Raw genomic sequence first — 19742 nt, forward strand, 5'->3', positions numbered from 1 at the left:
GACCTAAGATTTCACAGAATCACAGAATGCTCTTAGATACATAGTTTAATTCTTAGATTGCCCTGTGCGGAGCCAGGATTTGGACTCTGTGATCCTTGTGGGTCCCTTCCAACTCAGGATATTGTACAATTCCATGATTATTCCCCTCTACTCAGCGTAGAAACAGGCCAGGAAAGGAGAAAGCTTTTAAAATAGCTCACTCTTCTGAGGTACTTAAATGAGAGGCGTTCAGGTAAGAGCACACTGCTGAAAAAGAACTGAAGGAATTCAAGGATCTAGCCCAATTTCCAAATCACTAGGACTGAACTCCTGAGGGGTTTAGGACCCCAGGGAACTGAGGGGAAAGAAAACCCTAAGGTTTCTAGACAGGAATTTAAAAAGTATATAAACAAAGAAGAAGCAAGCAAGCCTAGGATTATTTATTGATCCATATTAATTCCATACCAGAAGAGCCACCGGAATATATTTATTTAAAAAAAATTTACAAGCACCAGGGACACAGCAGCTGCCCCTTAAGGATCAGCTAACGCATTTTGTCGAGTGCTAGCGCGAAACTATAGCTCTGCCTTCTCTTTTGACCGAGCAGCTGACGGCAGCAGCCGGGACGGAGGGAGGGACGGACGGACGGAGGGAGGGAAGGAAGGAAGCAGGGCTCTGACAGGGCCCAGCCCCGCCTCCCCCGCCATGAAACGCCGGCCTCAGCCCCCGCGCGCCACCCTCCTCATTGGCCGCGCTCGCAAAGGCTCCAAGAAGCCGCGCTGCGAGTGGCCCAGCCGCCCCGCGGTCGCTGGGGCAACCGCCCCTCCCGCGGCTCCCATTGGCCGGGAGGCGCACGGAGCCCGGGCAACCGCACGTCTCGGCGGCGCGGCGCGGCGCGGCGGGGCCGGGAGGGGGGGGGTGGGGAGGGGGGCGCCGCGGGTGCCGGGCCCGGGCGCGGAGCCTGGCAGCGGCGGGAGATGGCGGCGCCCGTCACCACGAAGGCGGCCTGGAAGCTGCGTGAGTGCCCGCCGCTCCCACCCGCACCCGCGCCCTGCCGCGGTCGCGGCGGCCCCGGGCTCCCCTGCTGAGGGCACAGCGGCCGCCCCCGGAGCCCGGGCCGCAGCCGCGGGCGCTGTGCGGCTCCGTCCCCTGAGGCTGCGCTGTCAGTGAGGGGCAGCAAGCGCCCGCCGCTCTTCGCCCGGTGCCTTCCCTCAGGAGGGGCGGTGCCGCTCAGCGCCTCGCCGCCCCGGTGCTCGGTGGTTTCACGGGGGCTGCCAGGGGCTGGCCAGAAGCTGTGGGAGCGGGCGGTTGTGCAGACACCTTCGCTCCAGGCCGGGGGTTTGGGGCCTAGGATTCGGCTAGCAGGGAGTGGTGTCGTCAGCTGGCAACGCGCTGATGGAGCTGAGATAATTAACTTAGCAATTGCATGTGTTTTCTGCGTTACCTTCCTCTTCCTGAGGCTCTGGAGTTGTAGGAAAAGCTAGACGTCGGTTGGTCTCAAACCTCCATCGTCTTTAAGCAGGCAGAAGTTCTTGATACTTGGTTTTGCTCGGCTCTGCCCTGTCTTAGCATTGTCCTTAGAGAGGAGGGTTCTGGGCGTTAGAATTGTTTCGGTGATGCTAATTAGGAGCTCGGCATCGTTGAGCTGGTGGGTGACATCAGCCGGGGGTGAGCACTCTGTGAAAACACGCTGTGGGTTTCGGGAGCTGGCGCTTCACTGGGGGCAAGGGTGTTGCTGTCTGGCCAAGGCTGCAGCGAGCCTCTAACCTGGCTTTTATGAGTAGAGTTCTGTGCTTCAGCAATGACATTTAAACTACCACTATATTATTATGAACAAAATTAAGAGGGGGGGGGGGATGGAGTTGCTGATGTACTCGTATTAGCGGCAATGTTTAGCATATATACTTTCAATTTTAACTAGCGAGTTGGGCTGTTAATACCGGTTGTATTATTTGTTGTCATCAGTTCTGTGTGTACATACATACTTTACTTTAGCACTGTCATAGGGAAGATTGGTCTTTCAACACAGCACATGCATATTTTCAGATTTGTTCTCGTTTAATTTACAGTCCACTTACCTTTGTAATTGGAAAGGTATTCCTCCAGCTAAAGTGAAAGTTGCACAGTTTTGCTTTCAAAAAAATGCTCTGAGAGACTGAGATCAAAGTACCTGTAATTATTGTTGCAGCTGTCTAATGCCCTTTCGGGTTAGGGTTGCATTTTAAATTTTCAAGTTGCCCCTCCCACCAAAACAACCTGAACAAAAGTAGAATTGATTACAACCTAACCCTTTTACAAATAAGTTTCATAACTATTAGGCATGCAAATCCAGTGAACTTTCAAAGAAGAGAACAGTAAGAGGAAAAAATAGTAAATGCATCTGCCAGAAGCTCCTGCCAAAAACTTTGATGGATTTTAAAGTCCATTATAAAAATAGATATCTATGCAAAAATGCTCTTTTGGCTTCTCTTTTGTCCCCAGACTTGTTTCCATATGAAAAGGTTTTCCTAGAGTTCTGTCATTGTGAAGCCCTCACGGTATCATACTTTCCTATTGGCCCCCCAGTTTTTTAATAGTCTTTTAGTATCGGTCACATTTACTCTTTTGTGCCCTTTCACATAAATATTCATCCTTCCTTTGTCACAGTTTCACACTGTCTGCATTGCTAAATTTTGCCCATGTTCCGTAGTGGGAATGTAGCAAAGCCTCTTCTAAAGCTGAGAGAAGGCAGTTCCACCTCTGCCCAGTGCTGAGTCTGACTTTTTCTCTGTAAAGTAACAAACTGTACTGCTGCTAATCTGCCGTTACCTCTCAGTTTGGACACTGCTGCTGCTCTTCAGTACGGGACTAAAGGGCTTTTCTCTAGATGTCTGTGTCTGCTGCGTGTCAGACACATATCATTCTTCTACTTCTGAAACAGCTCTGCTTACTGAGACCCACCTAGGTACAGAAGGTAAAGCAGCTTCTGTGAGCAGGCTGCTACAGTCTAGCCAGTCTTTAAAAGCTACCCAGTTGCTGCTAGTGAGAGAAGTAGTAAGCCCTGTGAGTAGTGGAGTTGTGAAGCTTGGCCAGCAAATGTGTTGAGTGCAGCAGACAGAGCCAAGAAGGACTGTTTCAAGCCAGATAATAGCGTGACTTGTTATCTGAACTGTGTGTTGCTGCAGCTTGTCCAGTGACAACGGGAAAGGTTTTCTGGAGAAAGAACATTTTTCAGCCCTTTGGGAGGGATGGGGTGGAAAATCTTTGTATAAGTCTGCCATAACTGTTTGCTTCATTTTATGCAGAAGAGATCACGGCTCACAGCAGCAATGTGTCCTCGCTAGTCCTGGGGAAGAGTTCAGGCCGGCTTCTGGCAACTGGAGGAGACGACTGTCGAGTCAACATATGGTCAGTTAACAAGCCCAACTGTATCATGGTAAGAATGGGCCTGGTTTTAACTTTCTGGGGGATGGGGGAATTAATTCTGAGATGTAGAGGGTGGGAATGAGGGAAAAGATTACTGGGCCTGTGGGACTTCTGTCGGGACCAAGCCAAGTGGCCAGATGCTAGCAAAAGTTAGGGACAGAATTCAGTAATTGGTGAGGCCGCTGCTCCAGAGAGACTCCAGGGTGGCTGTCTGCTTCACTGGGGCCAGTATGTGCTCAGATAACGAATACTGAGCCTTCCATTACTGTGCTGCAGATAATGAAGTGCAGTTTTGTCAAGGACAGCTAGTTTTATAGTGCAAGCTACAGGGGCCAGTTTTATACCCTGGAGTTTGTCCTCAAAGCAGGAAACATCCCAAGTGGGTTGCATGTCTCACAGTCATTTATTGTCAGCACGAAGTTTGTCAGAATACTTCGCTGACTTAACAGTAGGCTGGGGAAGAGTAATGCTGTGTGCAGCATTACTCTCATTACTGCTTAGAAAGAGTAGAGTTACAATAGTGGTTGCACCACAACCAAAGCACACCATAAATACATTTAACAGCTGTCTTGTCCTGTATTGCTTTGCCTTCCAGTGGATGTTGTGGAAAAGTGTCTTTAGCAAGTGTCCCTTGTCACTTGTTTAATTAACAACACAATAATGTTGCATTGCAAAAGGTGTTTCTCTAAACAGAGTGAACTATGTGAGGAGAAAATTGAGAAAGTAGGATCAAAAAGGCTGAAAGGAGAATGTTTCTATTTTATTTTCCCATTTATTTATTGAGGTCAAGTAGAAAGAGGTTGAAATAGATGCAAAAGTAGTTGCTCGCCTTTAGTAGCGCTGTGCTTCTGTCATAGCATAGTTAAGCTGTGTCTTTCTGGGCCCTTTGTGGTAGCATGACAGTAGTTTGAAACCAGAGTATTGCTTTCCATGTGAAGGGCTGGAGGACTAAATATCTCCCTATGCCATCTGTGGGAGCAGAGAGCTGTAGCTGTCCTGTGCTTCCTGGGATACACAGACGTTGGAAGCTGGTGTTTGAGAGGCAACGTTGACTGGAACTGGTCTTGTGCCATTGTTAAAGATTAAAAAAAAAAAATCTTGAGTTTGTGGTCGTGCTTTGCATTTTGCTATCTGAAATTCACCTTTAGTATTTTAATGTTAAGGTTCAAGATGGTTGCATTTTGGGGAGGAGGGAGAAAAGGAACTTCTAGAGTAGCATTGCATCTTGTTTCACGTTTGAGTTCTGTTTCACACTGAGCAGTTACAGTTGCAGCTGGAGAGCACTGCAGGCCTGCTTGAAATTCAGAGAAAGCCCTATCAGAGTAGGCTGCTGTCAGCTGGCATTCTCAGCTTCTATATGTGTGCAGGGGCACAGAGCTAGCTTAACTGTTTAAAAAGACCTGATTGAGGATGGAGTAAAGTCTAGGACAATAATATTGCTTAATTGACAAGCAGAAGGTCTATAATTGTGGTATGTGTGTTGATTAGTTTTCTAGAAGTAGTTTTTAAATATTTTTGCATTTTAATTAAATACTAGCCTTCTCAAAATTCTTATATAATTGTAAGCTTTTAGATGCTCAAGGATGAAAGAAGCTGCGTACATGTGAAGTATGGCCTCTTGTCTCGAGTTGATAGTTCAGTAATAGCACTGTGTTATCACTGTGACACCCATGCATTGTGGCAGCAACGTATGACTCCTTGCTTTTGTGAAGGTTTTGAAGTGGCCCTGCTTTCACACTTGCTTTGATTTTGTAACCAGTTCGTGAGACTTGCATGACCCATTTAGAGCAAGCGTAGTGAGAATGTGCTTGCGTAGCATGAGTTGTATAAGGTAAGCATGTGTCAGCCTCATCTGGGCTTCTGCAGGTAATGTTTAGCTACACGTTTCTATTGATTCAACCTTTAAAAATTAGTCGGCGTCCCAGAAGGTGGAATAATGTGGGAGATACGTGCACAGTGCTCTGTGCAGTAATGATCTTTAGGATGCTCTAGCATGCTAGTTGGTGATAAGGGAAGAGGGTCAGTGGCACAGCCAAGTGGTCCTAACTTACAGCTAAATACTTCAGTTACCAATTGAGTATGAACTGTATGATTGTGGACTTAAGCTGACTGTGTCAGTAGCCATTGATTGTGACTCATGGTTTTCTTTGCAGAGCTTGACAGGGCACACATCACCCATTGAGAGTCTACAGATCAATATAAACGAGGAACTCATTGTTGCAGGGTCCCAGTCAGGGTCCATTCGCGTTTGGGACCTGGAAGCTGCCAAAAGTATGTTTCCATGAATTTTCTCTTCTGTTAATATATAGAATCATTAAGGTTGGAAAAGCCCTCCGAGATCATCTGGTCCAACCATCCCCATGCCACCAATGTCATCCACTAAACCGTCTCTAAGCACCACGTCCAACCTTTCCTTGAACACCCCCAGGGACGGTGACTCCACCACCTCCCGTTCCAATGCCTGACCACTCTTTCTGAGAAGAAATTTCCAACCTGGAGCAACTTGAGGCCGTTCCCTCTTTTCTTATTGTTAGTGATCTGCGAGAAGAGGCCAACCCCCAGCTCCCCACACCTTCCTTTCAGGTAGTTGCAGAGAGCAATAAGGTCTCTCCAGAGCCTTCTCTTCTTCAGGCTAAACAACCCCAGTTCCCTCATCCACTGCTGTAATACGCCAGCTCTTGGAGAGGGAAGAAAGAGAGAAGACAACTAGTTTTGTCCAAAAGGAAATCTCCGTGCCAGCAATGATAACAATGTTGCCTTTTCTTTTACTGTTGAATTTGATTCCCATGGTCTATTCTCAAAGTGGGGTGAACTTGAAGATGGCAAGATAGTTCAGTCTTTCCCATTTGAATAAGACTGCAGCTATCATGTGAGGAGATGGGGGAACTGCTGAAAGAGTTCCTACTTGTTCAGGGTATTCTTTGAGGATGATGCTTTGTGGTAAATCTCCCCAAAGATACCAAGGATTCTCTTCAAAAAGGCAGTGGTAAAAACAAGAAAATATGCATTATTTCTCTCCAGAGTCACCAAAATGAGGGGGACACAAGCTTTTGGGGTATCATGGGAAAGCTGTATTACTGTGCAATCTCCAGACCAAATTAAAATACTAACTTTGTCTTGTTTTCTTTCTTTCTTTCTTTATGAAACACAGTTTTGCTATATCCTTATGCTTGTCCATGCTGACCTGGAAGGTTCCTAACTTATGAAGAAAAGCCCAGCATTGCTTTCTTCTTAGTTTCCAGTACTGTTAGAGGGCTTCTGTGCAATTCCTACTGGGACTATAGAGCTGTGTGCGCACACTGAAGCAGAAATTTGCGCACATATTGTGGAGGTTGAGCTGAGGAACTAGTTGCCAGGGTTTTGACCTCAGTGTGTTGAAGTCTGTATTCCAGATATTTTTTTCTGCACATAGAGAGTAATTAGATGTATATAAAAATTATATTCATAGCCTCAGCTTAAAATTATCAGCCTTAATAAATGGATGCTCAGCTCTAAAACCAGATTAAGAGCTTTAACTATATTAGGTTCTGCACAAGTCCAAGAATCTCCTGCTTGCTGACCTCTTCTTCTAACTTTCATTTTTTCCTCAAGTGATTTTTCTCCTGTTATACTCTTGCATGACTGTATAAATAGACAAAGACCTGATTTTTAGTAAATGTTAAAAGCTATGAACTCGTTAAGCTCTGATCCTTTGAAGGACAACTGTTGAGTTATACTTATTGCATTTTTCCTCAAATCCTAGAACAAATTTGAAAAGGTACCATGAATCACTTGTAGGCTTTCCTGCATAAATACTGTAGGAGGAATTTATATTTCTTGTAGTTTGCTGCTTGCTCATAGTAAGAACATGTAATGAAAACAGACTGACTTTGGCCAAGAAGGCAAGCAGCAGGTGCCATAGATATTAAAGATCACTTCTGTCATTCAGGCAATTAGAATCAGTTCAGTTATAAAATAGTTTGGTTTTACCAGCAGAAATTAACAGATCTGGCTGAATTTATTAGCAGGTCTATGAGCCAGCATCTGTGCAAATGACCATTCCAGGTCTGGCTCAAGAGCTAATTCCTACCAGGGGAACCATGATACTGTCCCAGATGACTGATGGTGGAGAGAGATTGCCTCTGTCATTATATAAGCATTTTTTCTTCCTCAAAGTTGAGTTCTGCGTTCATCTCTACTCTCAGAGATGCAGTATACCTGTTCAACTGGTCCTTTCTGGTTTCCAGAATTACAGGAGGTGTTACTTTGTTGATGACGTGCTCAAACACTGTGATCATTTTCTTTGCCTCATGCTTCCTGAATGCCCATTCCCAGTCTTTGGGATGTTTCTTGCAAGGGAGAGTTGAAGGAGGCCACTGCAGGTACTGCAAAATCAGAGGTGGAAGTTGGGCTTGTGTCTGGACTAGGGTGCAGAGTCCTCAGAAAGTGCTTGTCTAACAGCTACAAGGTGAATGATGTCCTTTTCACTTCCTGTATGACACTATATTCGCCCGCACACCAGTTTTGCTGTTTGCAACAAGTAGAAAGATAACACTGCCTAACAGCTGCCTCTAAGAGTACCTTTTTAGTTTTATTTTAAGGTTGGACATCTTTGAGTTTTATTCATGTTTCCCATACCTAAGGACAAGAATTTGATAAGGATCATTGAAAATGATGTCCTCTATTGCTGTTTCTTTGCATTGTGGAGGTAAAGTTGGAAACACTTACGTAGAATAATGTATACAGATGAATAAAGCGTATGTAGCATGTCTAATGTACATTGTATTAGCATGTTTTTAATGGTGAGGATAGTATAGCAAAACTTCTGCATCCTGTTGGGGTGATACAAACTACTAAATATTTGCTCCTTATTCTTTCTCCCTGCTCCACTTCCCGATTTCCCAGTTCTTCGTACTTTATTTGGTCACAAAGCGAACATCTGCAGCCTTGATTTCCATCCTTTTGGAAGTTTTGTGGCATCTGGCTCTTTGGACACAAACATTAAGGTAAAGCCTACCTTCCTCTAGAGATTACCCTCTTTGCTTGCAGTATCTTTGTTATGAAGAGTGACAGAATGTGTTTTCTGCCAAACTGTTGGTAGATATTGTACATCCACATTTGCATGTGTGTGGGCAGGTGTATTTGTGAGTGCTTGTGAAATTCATGCATGTGTTTCCACAGTGGTAACTCATGAATGTGACTCCTCAGTTGTGGAATGTGGCTCATTCCACAGGGCTCGAGTTAGGTGCCAGCTGAGACCTGGTGTCAGTAAGCACAGATGTCCTGATTGCTATGGATTGTACCTGCTTCATCAGACTGGTATCTGACTGCAGGAACAGAGCTTCTGTAGTAAGAAATACCTTACAGAAGTGATTCTCATTTGGGAAGTTAGATTAGGAAATGTACCTGAAGCAAACAGGGGGGTTAGCAGCCACTTCAGTGATTTCATTCTGCAGTGTTACCAGCCTGATGACTGCAAGAGCTCTTGTTTTGACAGAACTCTTGGGCCCCCTATGTACCTTTCTAAGCATATCTTTTGTTTGCTTTTCTTCACCTGTAGCTCTGGGATGTAAGAAGAAAAGGCTGTGTCTTCAGGTATAAGGTAAAATGCTTCATTAGTTTTCAGAAGAGGGGAGAAGGATTTCTGTCTAAGACTTCTAGGCAAACTTTAAAGTGATTATGTACAAGTGACTATTTAGTTTTGCTGGTGAGATCTGTGTTTTGTTTTGTTTTGTTTTTTTTTTCCAAATGGCCTGATAAACCTCTGTAGGCTTCAGTGAATTGTGTGGAAGCATTAAATGGATATCATAGGAGTTAATGTACTGTAGTCTGATTGGCTTCAGTGGGAGATGGAAAGCACCCAACAGTAAGTGTTTCTTTATACCGTGGCTGGTATTAATGTGAAGTCCCCACTGCACTGAGATGGTTCTATTCATGGGGCCTTTCTATACCCAAAGAGCTTGCTGTATGTTAATTTAATTTTGTAGCCAACTTAATGGCACTTCTGTCTTAACAAAGAAATCTGTTCAGCTTAAATTTGGTACTTATCAGGTGAGCCAGATCTGTATTTACCACTCTTAAACTGATGCCAGAAATGGCTAGATGAGAGACATTATGCCCATTTAGCGTGAATAGGTATAGCTTTTGAGTGTAGAATGTAGTGTTCTGTGAGTTGTGGACTACATGAAGCTGTTATTTGATTTTATTTTATTATACCATATCAAGTTGAAAGACAGTTTCCTCTAAAGGAAGAGAAAAGCAAAGGAAAATATTTCTTGTCTTTCTTGTTGCAGGGTCACACTCAAGCAGTTAGATGTCTCCGATTTAGTCCTGATGGCAAATGGTTAGCCTCTGCTGCTGATGATCATACTGTAAAGGTAATTTATTATGACATCTCCTTTATGTGCTTGTGGCACATGGGAATACTGTGATTGTCTTTTTACCAGTCATTACCAACACTCTCTCTTAGCCCCCTTTTGTTTGTTAGGCATCTGGCTGGGCCCTGTGGCTTTGCGGGACGAGACTGTTTATGGGAATTGTGTCCAGTGGCCCAGAGCATCTAGAAATGAATTGTGTGTTGGACAAGTGCACTTCATCACATACATGTTGACACTATGCATGTAAAAGTCCAAGTTTTGATGATGGTAGAATTGCGATATCTAAACAGTAGTGATGGTTCTCTTAGTAAATGTTACAGAATGAATTGTCCACAGCACATTGCTTCGCTATACCGTTTTCTGGCTCTACTCAGCTAATTCGTTAGAGTTGTGTTACCATACACATTGCATATCGTGATCAGTCTGAAAATTGCAGTCTGGACTGAACAAAGCAGGAGAAGGAATACAGGAAAGTATCGACTGAGGCAGCTTCTTCAGTTGTTCCTTATGTGGTATGGCAGAATTTTGGCAAAGGACTGATTTTCTTGTTTCCAACTTCAGATGAAATAAGCTGGTCAGTTGTTTCACTCTGGATTTTTCAATGGAGACTGGAGCCCAGGAAGAATGAATTACTAAACGATTCAGAGCTTAGGGTTCTTGTTTCTTTACATTTGAGATTTTTATCTTCTGGAACAAGTGGAAATGCCATATCTTATCCTAGTCTTTAAATATAAAGCAGACTTCTAGGGGACAAATTACTACTTAAAACTAAATAGGAAATTTAAAAGAGAATGTTTTTTTCTTTTTTTTAATTATTATTTATATATTTTTTTTGTCAGCCTTAAGTGACTGAGACGGTGTTCCTTTTCCAGATCGTTGCTTTCCTTGACAAACTCAAGTCTGTTCTGGGAGGGGGGAAAAAGTGTTAGAAGATCACTGGTAAAGGGAAATTCAAAGTGTATTGAAATTCTTGAACATGAATTTTTCTAAGAGTCTTTTGTTCTTTCCTTCTTCCAGCTGTGGGATCTGGCTGCTGGGAAGATGATGTTCGAGTTTACAGGACATGCTGGCCCAGTGAACGTTGTAGAATTCCATCCAAATGAATACCTTTTGGCTTCTGGCAGCTCTGACAGGTATATGAGGGGAAAAAGAAAGAAGGGAATTGTTTATGTCAGTTCCACTTTCAATGCCCTTCCTTTTAAGAACATGGCAAACAGGAATGTCACACAACTCAAAACTGCCATTGCAAGAGCCTGCCAGCTAGACAACAGCATGTCACATCTGTGATGTGCAGAATATGGAGATCTTACCTTCTCGTACAAAACTGATGGTGCTCTCTGCCATGCTAGAAAACAGTGCAGTAGGCTTGAGTGGCTCACTAATCGAACTGACATCCTATCTGAACTGCAAGCACTCCTGCTGTGCCAGCAGAGTGTCTTTAGCTCTGGGTCTGCTCTAAATAACTATACATCTCTAGAGCCTCTCAGTGTCTTGGTTTGGATTCATGAATCTTAGCTAGACCAGTCCTCTGTGTAGGTTCATCATATATGCACAGCAGTGGAAGTCATTCTAGTTATTAGTATATTATTTTTAATGTTGAATCCTACAGCAGATTTCCAGAGGGATGAGCGACGATTTTTATTCTCTTTTTGTGCACAGGACTGTTCGATTCTGGGACTTGGAGAAGTTTCAAGTTGTGAGCTGCATTGAAGAAGAGGCTACTCCCGTCAGGTATATTAAATTCCTACTGCAGTGTACTAGGTAGAGACCAAAGCTGGGGGCAAAGGGAGAATTTCATGAAAGGGAGAATACTGGAGAGAAAGTTGCACAGGTTCACCAGATCAGTACGTTCATTGCTGAAAACTCCTGCAGGTATTCAGTGAAGTCACAGATACAGCCCTGGGATCTTTGTGGAAGTTGGAAGTTTCTAAACTCTCTATCTGCCTTTTCCTAGGTGTGTTCTTTTCAACCCAGATGGCTGTTGTTTGTATAGTGGTTTCCAGGATTCACTGCGTGTGTATGGCTGGGAGCCTGAGCGCTGTTTTGATGTGGTCTTGCTGAACTGGGGAAAAGTAGCTGACTTATCTATCTGCAACAACCAGCTGGTAAGTCATTGTTCATGAGGAGTTGGGGAGGTGACTGTGAAACATGAGATAAAATCCTTCTGTCTTGCTTGCAGGCCTTCTGACCTCTAAGCTTATGTCAGACTGCAAGTGGCCAGGGCATGCAGTGTGTCCAGCACCTAGAGCTTGTGTGTTTTTTCTTTCAAGAGCCTTGTGCTACATTTCATCTCTTTGGCTTCTGGGGGAAAGAACTGGGGCTTAGTTTGACCAGTATTTCAAAACTATGCTTGGCAAAAGTTTTATCATAGGCTTTCGTGTAGCATTGGTAGTTTCAAATTGAAAAAGCCAAAGCACTGGATTGACAAATTCTCAAGCACTGTCACTCAGGGTCATTCCATCCTCCCTGATCTGTTCAGCGAATTACCTTGATCTTTTGCTTCTGCAGATAGGAGTTTCCTTTGCGCAAAGCACAGTTTCTTCCTTCGTTGTGGATCTCAGCAGAGTCACAAAGTCAGGTTCGGTTCCTCATGGGCTGATCAGGGATGACAAGCCTCTCGTTCAGCCCACCCCCACAGGGTCCTCCCTTCGACGCATCTATGACAGGCCCTCAACTAGCTGCAGCAAGCCACAAAGGTAAGGGAAACTGCTGGTTTGTTGTAATCGCAAGATTTATAAGGAAATGCACAAGGAAATTAGTGCTCTTTTTCTGTCTAACAGGGTCCGTGTGACTTGCCCTAACAGCATCCTTTTTTTCTTCTTCTTTTTGGCAGAGTGAAGCACAACTCAGAGAGTGAGAGGCGCAGTCCCAGCAGTGAAGATGACCGGGATGAGAAGGAATCAAAGGCTGAGATCCAGAACCCAGAGGATTACAAAGAGATCTTCCAGCCCAAGAATGCCATCTGTCAGTACCAGGGGTTATTGCGCTTTTGAGAAGTGGCTAGTTCAGAGCTGTAGACACTGAACTGTTTCAGTGGAAGTGAATTCTGGCATATTGTAATAGAGGCTTCACCTGTGACTGAGAGAGTGTAGAAGACTTGAATATTCCCTGCTTAATAAATCGTATTAGTGAACTGCTGGAAGGTTGCACCTTTGCTAGGGTGCAGTGATGTCTGATTGAGGTCTGGCCCAGAATCCAGAGCTCCATTATGAGTATGGAGCCTTCCTGTCCTGATTAGGAAGGATTGCTGTGTTACAGAATCTCCATTTGCTTAGAATTCTGGTATATGTAAACTCAGCAGCCTCCATTAAAGAAGGAAAGGTTAAATGGTTTGTTAAAGCAGTGACTGTTGTTTAGGAAGCACAGTGCAATGCATGTAACTCACTTTACTGTAAGTATAAGTGAGAAAAATAAGATACTCTTTCTAAGGAAGTAATAGTCAAAATAATGACTTAAGTATGTGAATCAGTTTAGTTGGAGGTTAATTTGTTGGTTTTTTTTTAGTGTAACTTGCTTTGACAGTGCACTGTCTTGTGCTTGACACCTCTTCAGTAGTGAGCTACATGGGTCAGTTTTGTCCCATCTGTGAAGGCAAAAAGCCTCTGTTTAAACTCACCAGTAATGTCAAGGAAGGTCTGGAGGAGATAACTGCTTGCTGTGTCGCTGATTGCCCTAATCTCTGGAGTTGCTGGAGGTCTCTCAGCTCCAAGGCTGACCTGTTACTAATCTGTAGCCTTGCATGGTTTGTCATTTTTTCCCTCTTTTTCTGTAGCTCGAACTCCTCCACGAAACAATGAGCCTTTTCCAGCCCCCCCTGAAGATGGTGAGTATGAAAATGACCCCTTGGTGGGAATGGGATTAATAGCCCTTAAAACAGGGAGAGTTGCACGTCTGCAGAAATGACTACTTGTAGTCTTTGTTTATGGTACCTTTGCTCTAAGCTTCTCTTGAGAGGAACAATCAGTTTCTACTTTCCTGCTTCTTTCCATCTTGATAGAACCTGTAACTGCAAAGGAAGCAGTGAAGCCTAACCAAGCTGTGGAAGTCCAGACCCCGTTGCCAAAGCAGGAACTTGTACGTACAGTGTAATCTGTTAATAGCTGTTCACATCCCCACTGTGAAAGGTTTGTGAGTTTTAGAGACGTTACTGTTTTAAATCAAGCCGATTCCTTTACTGAAGAGCAATAAGAGTGCAGCTTCAGCCTCTGTCAGTCCATGTGTCTCATCTGAGCAGCAGAATTGAAGGCCAGGCCTCCAGCAGACATTGGCTATATTGCGGTTTTTTGCTTCTCACACTTACAGTGGTATTTCTCCTTTAATATCAAAATATGTGCAATTCTCTGAAGAGAATTTAGGTACTACATTTCCGCAGGTGCTTGAACTGAGACTATTTTAGAGTCAAAATCTCAAGCAGTTATCAGGACAGGATATGTTATTCAGGCTTATTTAGAATTCTTTCTGTCTTTGTGCTGGCTACGGCCTATTGCTATAATTTTAGATGTTAATATTATTGACAGCATTCAGTATTCTTGCTGGGGCATCTTACGTGTACTTCACAAACCTTAATTAAGTCTTGATGGTTACCTGAGGGACACTTCATTGCCTTCGAAGCCATGCTAGCAAATTGGAGACTGCCTTGAGAGGAAAGTGGGTCAGGAAAGAGGATATGAGACTAAGTCCATGTTATTGCTACTAGAACTTTTATCCGAATTTCTCCTGCAGCCTGATCAAATTCAGAGGCCACCAATTGCCTCCTCAACTCCTGTGACCAGAGCAGAGCTGTCAGTGATTCCTGCAGCCAGGAATGAGCCCATTGGCCTGAAAGCAACTGACTTTCTACCAGTAAGTGTCTCTGAACAGATGTTTTTGGCTGGTGTCAGTGCTGGATGGCATCAGAAAAAGGGTGTTCTTGGAGGTGCAAAAGTGTCTTAGGTGCTTTCTGCAGCCTGCAGTCATTGGTACTGAATGCAGCAGCCAAAGAACGCATTCCTTTCCTGCTCTTCCCCTGCCAGTTTGCTCTCCTGCCTCCAAACTGCTTTGACTTGCAGTTCTTGTGGGATTAGCACCTCAGGGCTTCTGGACTGGGCCCCCATTGAGACTGACAGCAGGCTGATGCAAACACAGCCTGGTTGGTTCATGCTCATGAAGAATGTGTTATTAAACCAGGGAACAAGGGATGAGGCAAAGACACTGAATGATTCCACATTCTAGACAGTGATTCATTTAGAAAATTGTTGTCTGCCATTACATGCACATAATTATTTCATGGTAATCTTTGCCTCTTGCATCTTGGAGGCTTCCTGGCCGATCCTCAAGAGGGTATTCCCTAACCCAGAAAGGGAGAAGGACCAGAGCATCCTCATTATGACAGACTTTAAATGTGAGCAGGGGAAGTGGAGGTTCCAGTGTGACTTGGGCAGAAATCAATTGCGAGTCTAACAAATGGTGCAAGATTTATGTTTTTTAATGAAAGTTGCTGGTTTCAGATTAGCATTTCATATCAAAAATAGGGTTTGCATGAAAATATTTCTTCATCCAAACATACGGGGTTTGAAAACTTACTTTTTCTTCACTCTTTTATTTAGAGATTTTTTTCCAAAGTTTTAAACATGTTTGTGATTGACCTAGTAGAAAAAAAAATAAAGTAGCTGAAATTGGAACAAATTGAGCATTTCCATTTCAAAAAGATTTTAAAACAGTCTGCAAGGAAGTCTGTATTTCATTACTCTCTGTACTCCAAAGTTAGCTCTCACCTAGGTCAGAGAAAGCTCCTATCCTTTCTGTACCATTCTGCTCTGTTATCGCTCCTCCACTGTTGTCTACTTTTCAGGCTGTGAAAAACCAAAGCCAGACTGAGCTTGTGGATGAGGAAGCCATGTCCCAAATCAGGAAAGGCCATGAGACCATGTGTGTGGTGCTCACCAGCCGCCACAAGAATCTGGACACTGTGCGGGCTGTATGGAGCACCGGTGACATCAAGGCAAGGATGTGGAGATGCCTGAGGTTCATGAGGGGAACGGCTGAGCAGTTTTATTGTCTGGTGTGGAACCAGTTCTGCCTCATACAAAACTTGGGATCTCAGCGTTTGTTGCCGGGGCACACCACAGAGTGCTGCTGTGTTCCAGCTGGGGTTGAAAGGTCACAAACGTGGAGAGAACTTTCTCATTAGAGAGTTATCTTCTCTTACCTGGCTAAATCCATGTTCCCTATACCTTGTGTTTGAAAAGTAGTACTTGGTATTTATTGCATTAGCCTATCTAGTTTAAGCCTTGCGATAGACTTCTTCTTCCCCTTCTCTCTCAGAACTCTGTGGACTCTGCTGTAGCAATCAATGATCTGTCTGTTGTTGTGGACCTCTTGAACATTGTCAACCAAAAAGCGTGAGTCTTGGGTCACTGGGATACCTGAGAGCTATCTGGCTGGGTGTCAGGAGCACTGCATTGTACCTGCCTCATGTCCAGCTGGCCATGGCAGCGTGAAATGCATATGCTTGTAGTCAGATCTCCAAGTCTGCAGTGCCAGTAACTGCTGGAGTTGTACAGGGCCTTTTCTGTGTGCATTGATGTCTCACAAAGAAAATCAGTCTTAGGACTTCATAAAGTGATTCTGCTGGGAGTAAATGTGTCGGAACTAGCCACCTTCTATCACAAGGGGGAGTCAATGAACTTGCTCAGTAAACTTGGGTGCAGCTACTTGGACATTTTTGCCAGAAAGCTCTATTTGTGTCAGCTCAACTTTGGAAATCTTCAGTCTCAGAACATGTCCTTTTCTTTTCTTTTAAGGTCTCTCTGGAAGTTAGATTTGTGCACTGTAGTCCTGCCTCAGATAGAAAAACTACTCCAAAGTAAATATGAAAGGTGAGGCCATGAGAACACGATGTGCTTGTTGGGGAAGGTGTGGATGTTCATAAGAGAGCTCTGCTAAGCATTTTGTAGCTGAAAGAAAATCCTGGAAAGTCATAGCAGACACAGTATTATGCTGATACCACACCTGGAAAAGAGCAGTGGAGTTGCCAAGTGAGTGTGGGAAAAGATATGTAGTATAGTGGGAAAGCATATGGAGGCAGGAAGTCCTCATTAAGAAAAGGATGTTGAGATTTGCTGTAGGTGTGTTGGTCTGAAGGCAGGTATGACAGCCAGGAGGGGTCAAACAGATGTAGACCAAGTGTGCTCTGTGCATTGACGAGAATTAAACTGTTGACTTGGGACAAAAGGGATGAAGTCTAGCAACAGTCCTGGGGTCGCTTAGAAGACTGCTTTGAGTCTGATCATTAGGTGGGAAGAAAATGCAGCATCTCGCTTAAGATGGGGTTTTCTGTCCTTCTTTCCTACTAGGGGAGAGGATCCTTCCAGGTGCCCTCAGCAGGACACCTCTGCTCTTGAGCAGAAAAGTCTCACTTAGCAGTGTATATGCCAGGACATTTTAAAAGGGCTCACTTTGTCAGTCTCTACTTGAACCAAGACTGTGTTGGCACTCATTTGGTACTTGTCTCCTTGCCTGGTTACAGGTGGTGAAGGGGAGTTGTTTGAGTACATTATCCCCAGTGACTGGATGTGTGTGAGGGCTGGCTGCTGGGAGGAAAGGAATGAAATTCAAGTGGGACTTGATTCTCTGTTTGCTTTCCAGTTACGTGCAGACTGGCTGCACCTCCTTGAAACTCATTCTCCAGAGATTCCTGCCATTGATCACAGACATGCTTGCTGCACCACCTTCGGTCGGAGTAGACATCACCAGAGAGGAAAGGTGAGGCACTTACCCACCTCTACTTGCTTCCTTTCAAACCAGCCTTTCTCTTGGTGAGTCTTGCTCCCTTCCATCAAGGTTTTGATACTAGACTGGGCATGCCTTCCCTTTTGTCTGCAAATACCAAACCCTCCTGCTCTGAGGAAAGGGCCAAGGACTGTTTTTTTTTTTTCCCCTCTGTCTCTGTGTATTGAGTCATACCTAACCAAAGTGCAAATATGTCAGAAGTAAAGCCAGCTGGTGGCTGCACCCTTCACCTCACAAGGCACATGAGCTGTCAGCCAGGCCTTGGATTTCCAGTTCATTCACAGGATAGCTCTGCTCTGAGAACTGGCTCTCCAGAAACAGCACCTCCTTCCTCCCCAGTCTTTACTGCCAAAGGGGAAAACAGGAGTGAAAGAGCCCTTGTGTGAATGCCATTCTCCTGCATCATCAGGATGTGGGCTGAAGACAAGCTGCTTCTGCAGAGTCATGCTCCTGTTTCAATCAGGCCACTTGCAGGGCTTGCATTTTCTCTCCTGCTTGAGCTGAATCTTAGGCACTTCAGGAGCAAGCACATCTCCTATGTAGCTAAGCATTCATGCTGTGTCTGTTGTTTTCACAGGCTCCATAAATGCAAGCTGTGCTACAAGCAGCTGAAGAACATCAGCAACATCGTCAAGAACAAGTCTGGGCTCAGTGGCCGCCATGGTAGTGCCTTCCGGGAACTGCATCTCCTCATGGCTGTCCTGGAGTGACAGCTGCCACCTCCTCATCTGCAGACATGTGGCCGAAATCCCCTCTGCTCTTGGTCTGACTGGATTTCACCTCTCTGTGTGTTCATCCTTCCACCACAGCACAGTAGGGAACAGGAATCTTGCTGGCTGGCCACCTGTCCAGCACCAGTACCTAATGGGCTAGGTATAAGACCTGAGTGGAGAGGTGCCTGTGCGGTGCAAGGGGACCAGGCTGGCTGAGGGTTCTGCAAAAAATCCCTGTAGGGAAGCAGCTTCATTTCAGCTTTTTACCTCAGCATCAAGCTCTGAGTTGCTCTGTCTCTGTGTGCTGGCCTTACTCTGGCTGGAGGGCTCCAAACCTGCTTGTCACCTTTCCTTCACGCATGTGTGCTGTTGGTTCTTGACACTCGGCTCTGATGGCCTAGGCCTGCTCTCTGCAGCATGCTGAGGACTGCAGCTTTTGCCCCCCAAAAGCCTGCTGTGGTGTGGAGCACCCTTTCCCTACAGAAAGGACTTGACCTCTTCTGCTGGCACATAGGACCAGCCTTGTTGGCTTGCTTCAAAAAAATGTGAGCCAGGACACTGTGCCACCACACCTGGTATAGTCTCGAGGGCCTGTATTGAGAGGAAGTTGTCTCATAACTTGACAATCCCTGCTGGTAACCCTACCCCACAGAAGATTAGTGTCTTCAGACTGTTGCTGGGAAATGAGGTCTACCTGGATCTGTTGACCTATATGACTTCAATAGGACTTGCCATACATGTTTGCCTTTGGGGGTAAGGGTGGAAGAATGGAGGGACATGGACTAATGTCTTTCTACATCCACTGGACCACTTTTAGGATTGTGGTTTTATTGTTCTGTTTTGTCATTCTGCCTATCCCTGTTTTCCCCTCCTCCCCCACCCCAATAAATGGCTGTCAGAACCCTTCTGTCCCTCTTTCTTCTTTCCTTTGGGGAAAGAGGCTCCTGTTGGTGCCTCCCCTGCTCCTCCCAGTCTGTCTCCTGTTTTATACACTGGAGCCTGTTGTTTAGGAAACTGTAACTTATAATGAATTTTAATAATAAAAGATTTGTAACTTTTCTTAAGTTGTGTCAAATGTCTCAATCTCTTTAAGTGCTGTTCACTTTGGCATGGCTTCTGGCTGGGAGCGTATAGGGAAAGCGGGGCTCTGTGTTCTGTGTGCCTAGCAGGGCTCCAGAACTCACCTAGAAGGGTGAGTTTTCTCACCCTTCCTGTTGGGAGGCTGTGTTGAGTAAGTGGATGCTGTGAGTAAGTGTTCACGCTCACCAGGTGTCTAGCTGAAATGCTGTGGGAGGTTTTGCTCTGTGGGTAGGTCCCAGCCCTAAGAGCAACATCAGCATTTGTGGATTGTCCTTCTCCTGGGCCTGATGAAGATCTCCTCCCCACCTGCTTTCCAGAAGGTTGCAGGGTAGTAGTGCACAGGTCAGGTGCTGCCTCCAAGCTTGTATGGCACTTTGTGCTTTTTCTGTGAAGCTATTAAGCCAGGTGCTAGTGTTTGAGGAGGGAGGAGACCCGCTTC

General features: G+C 44.9%; 1 protein-coding gene across 2 annotated transcripts; it reads left to right on the plus strand.

The window, feature by feature from the left end:
- The first annotated feature begins 831 nt into the window (after positions 1-831).
- KATNB1 (katanin regulatory subunit B1) lies at positions 832-19287 on the plus strand. 2 transcript variants are annotated; one of them, XM_040571174.1, is made up of 19 exons: positions 832-996; positions 3264-3394; positions 5538-5655; positions 8269-8369; positions 8924-8965; positions 9657-9740; positions 10758-10873; positions 11400-11471; positions 11695-11845; positions 12249-12436; positions 12574-12704; positions 13513-13563; positions 13738-13814; positions 14463-14582; positions 15571-15720; positions 16044-16120; positions 16523-16597; positions 17367-17483; positions 18088-19287. In XM_040571174.1, the coding sequence occupies exons 1-19, from the start codon at positions 957-959 to the stop codon at positions 18218-18220; spliced, it is 1974 nt and encodes a 657-aa protein (XP_040427108.1). In that variant the 5' UTR covers positions 832-956; the 3' UTR covers positions 18221-19287. The 2 variants fall into 2 exon arrangements, with proteins under 2 accessions (XP_040427108.1, XP_040427107.1); XM_040571173.1 differs by having other exon boundaries at positions 833-996; positions 12571-12704.
- The last annotated feature ends 455 nt before the right edge of the window (positions 19288-19742 follow it).

Source organism: Cygnus olor, chromosome 12 (genome assembly GCF_009769625.2).
Source record: "Cygnus olor isolate bCygOlo1 chromosome 12, bCygOlo1.pri.v2, whole genome shotgun sequence".
NCBI classification, from domain to species: domain Eukaryota; kingdom Metazoa; phylum Chordata; class Aves; order Anseriformes; family Anatidae; genus Cygnus; species Cygnus olor.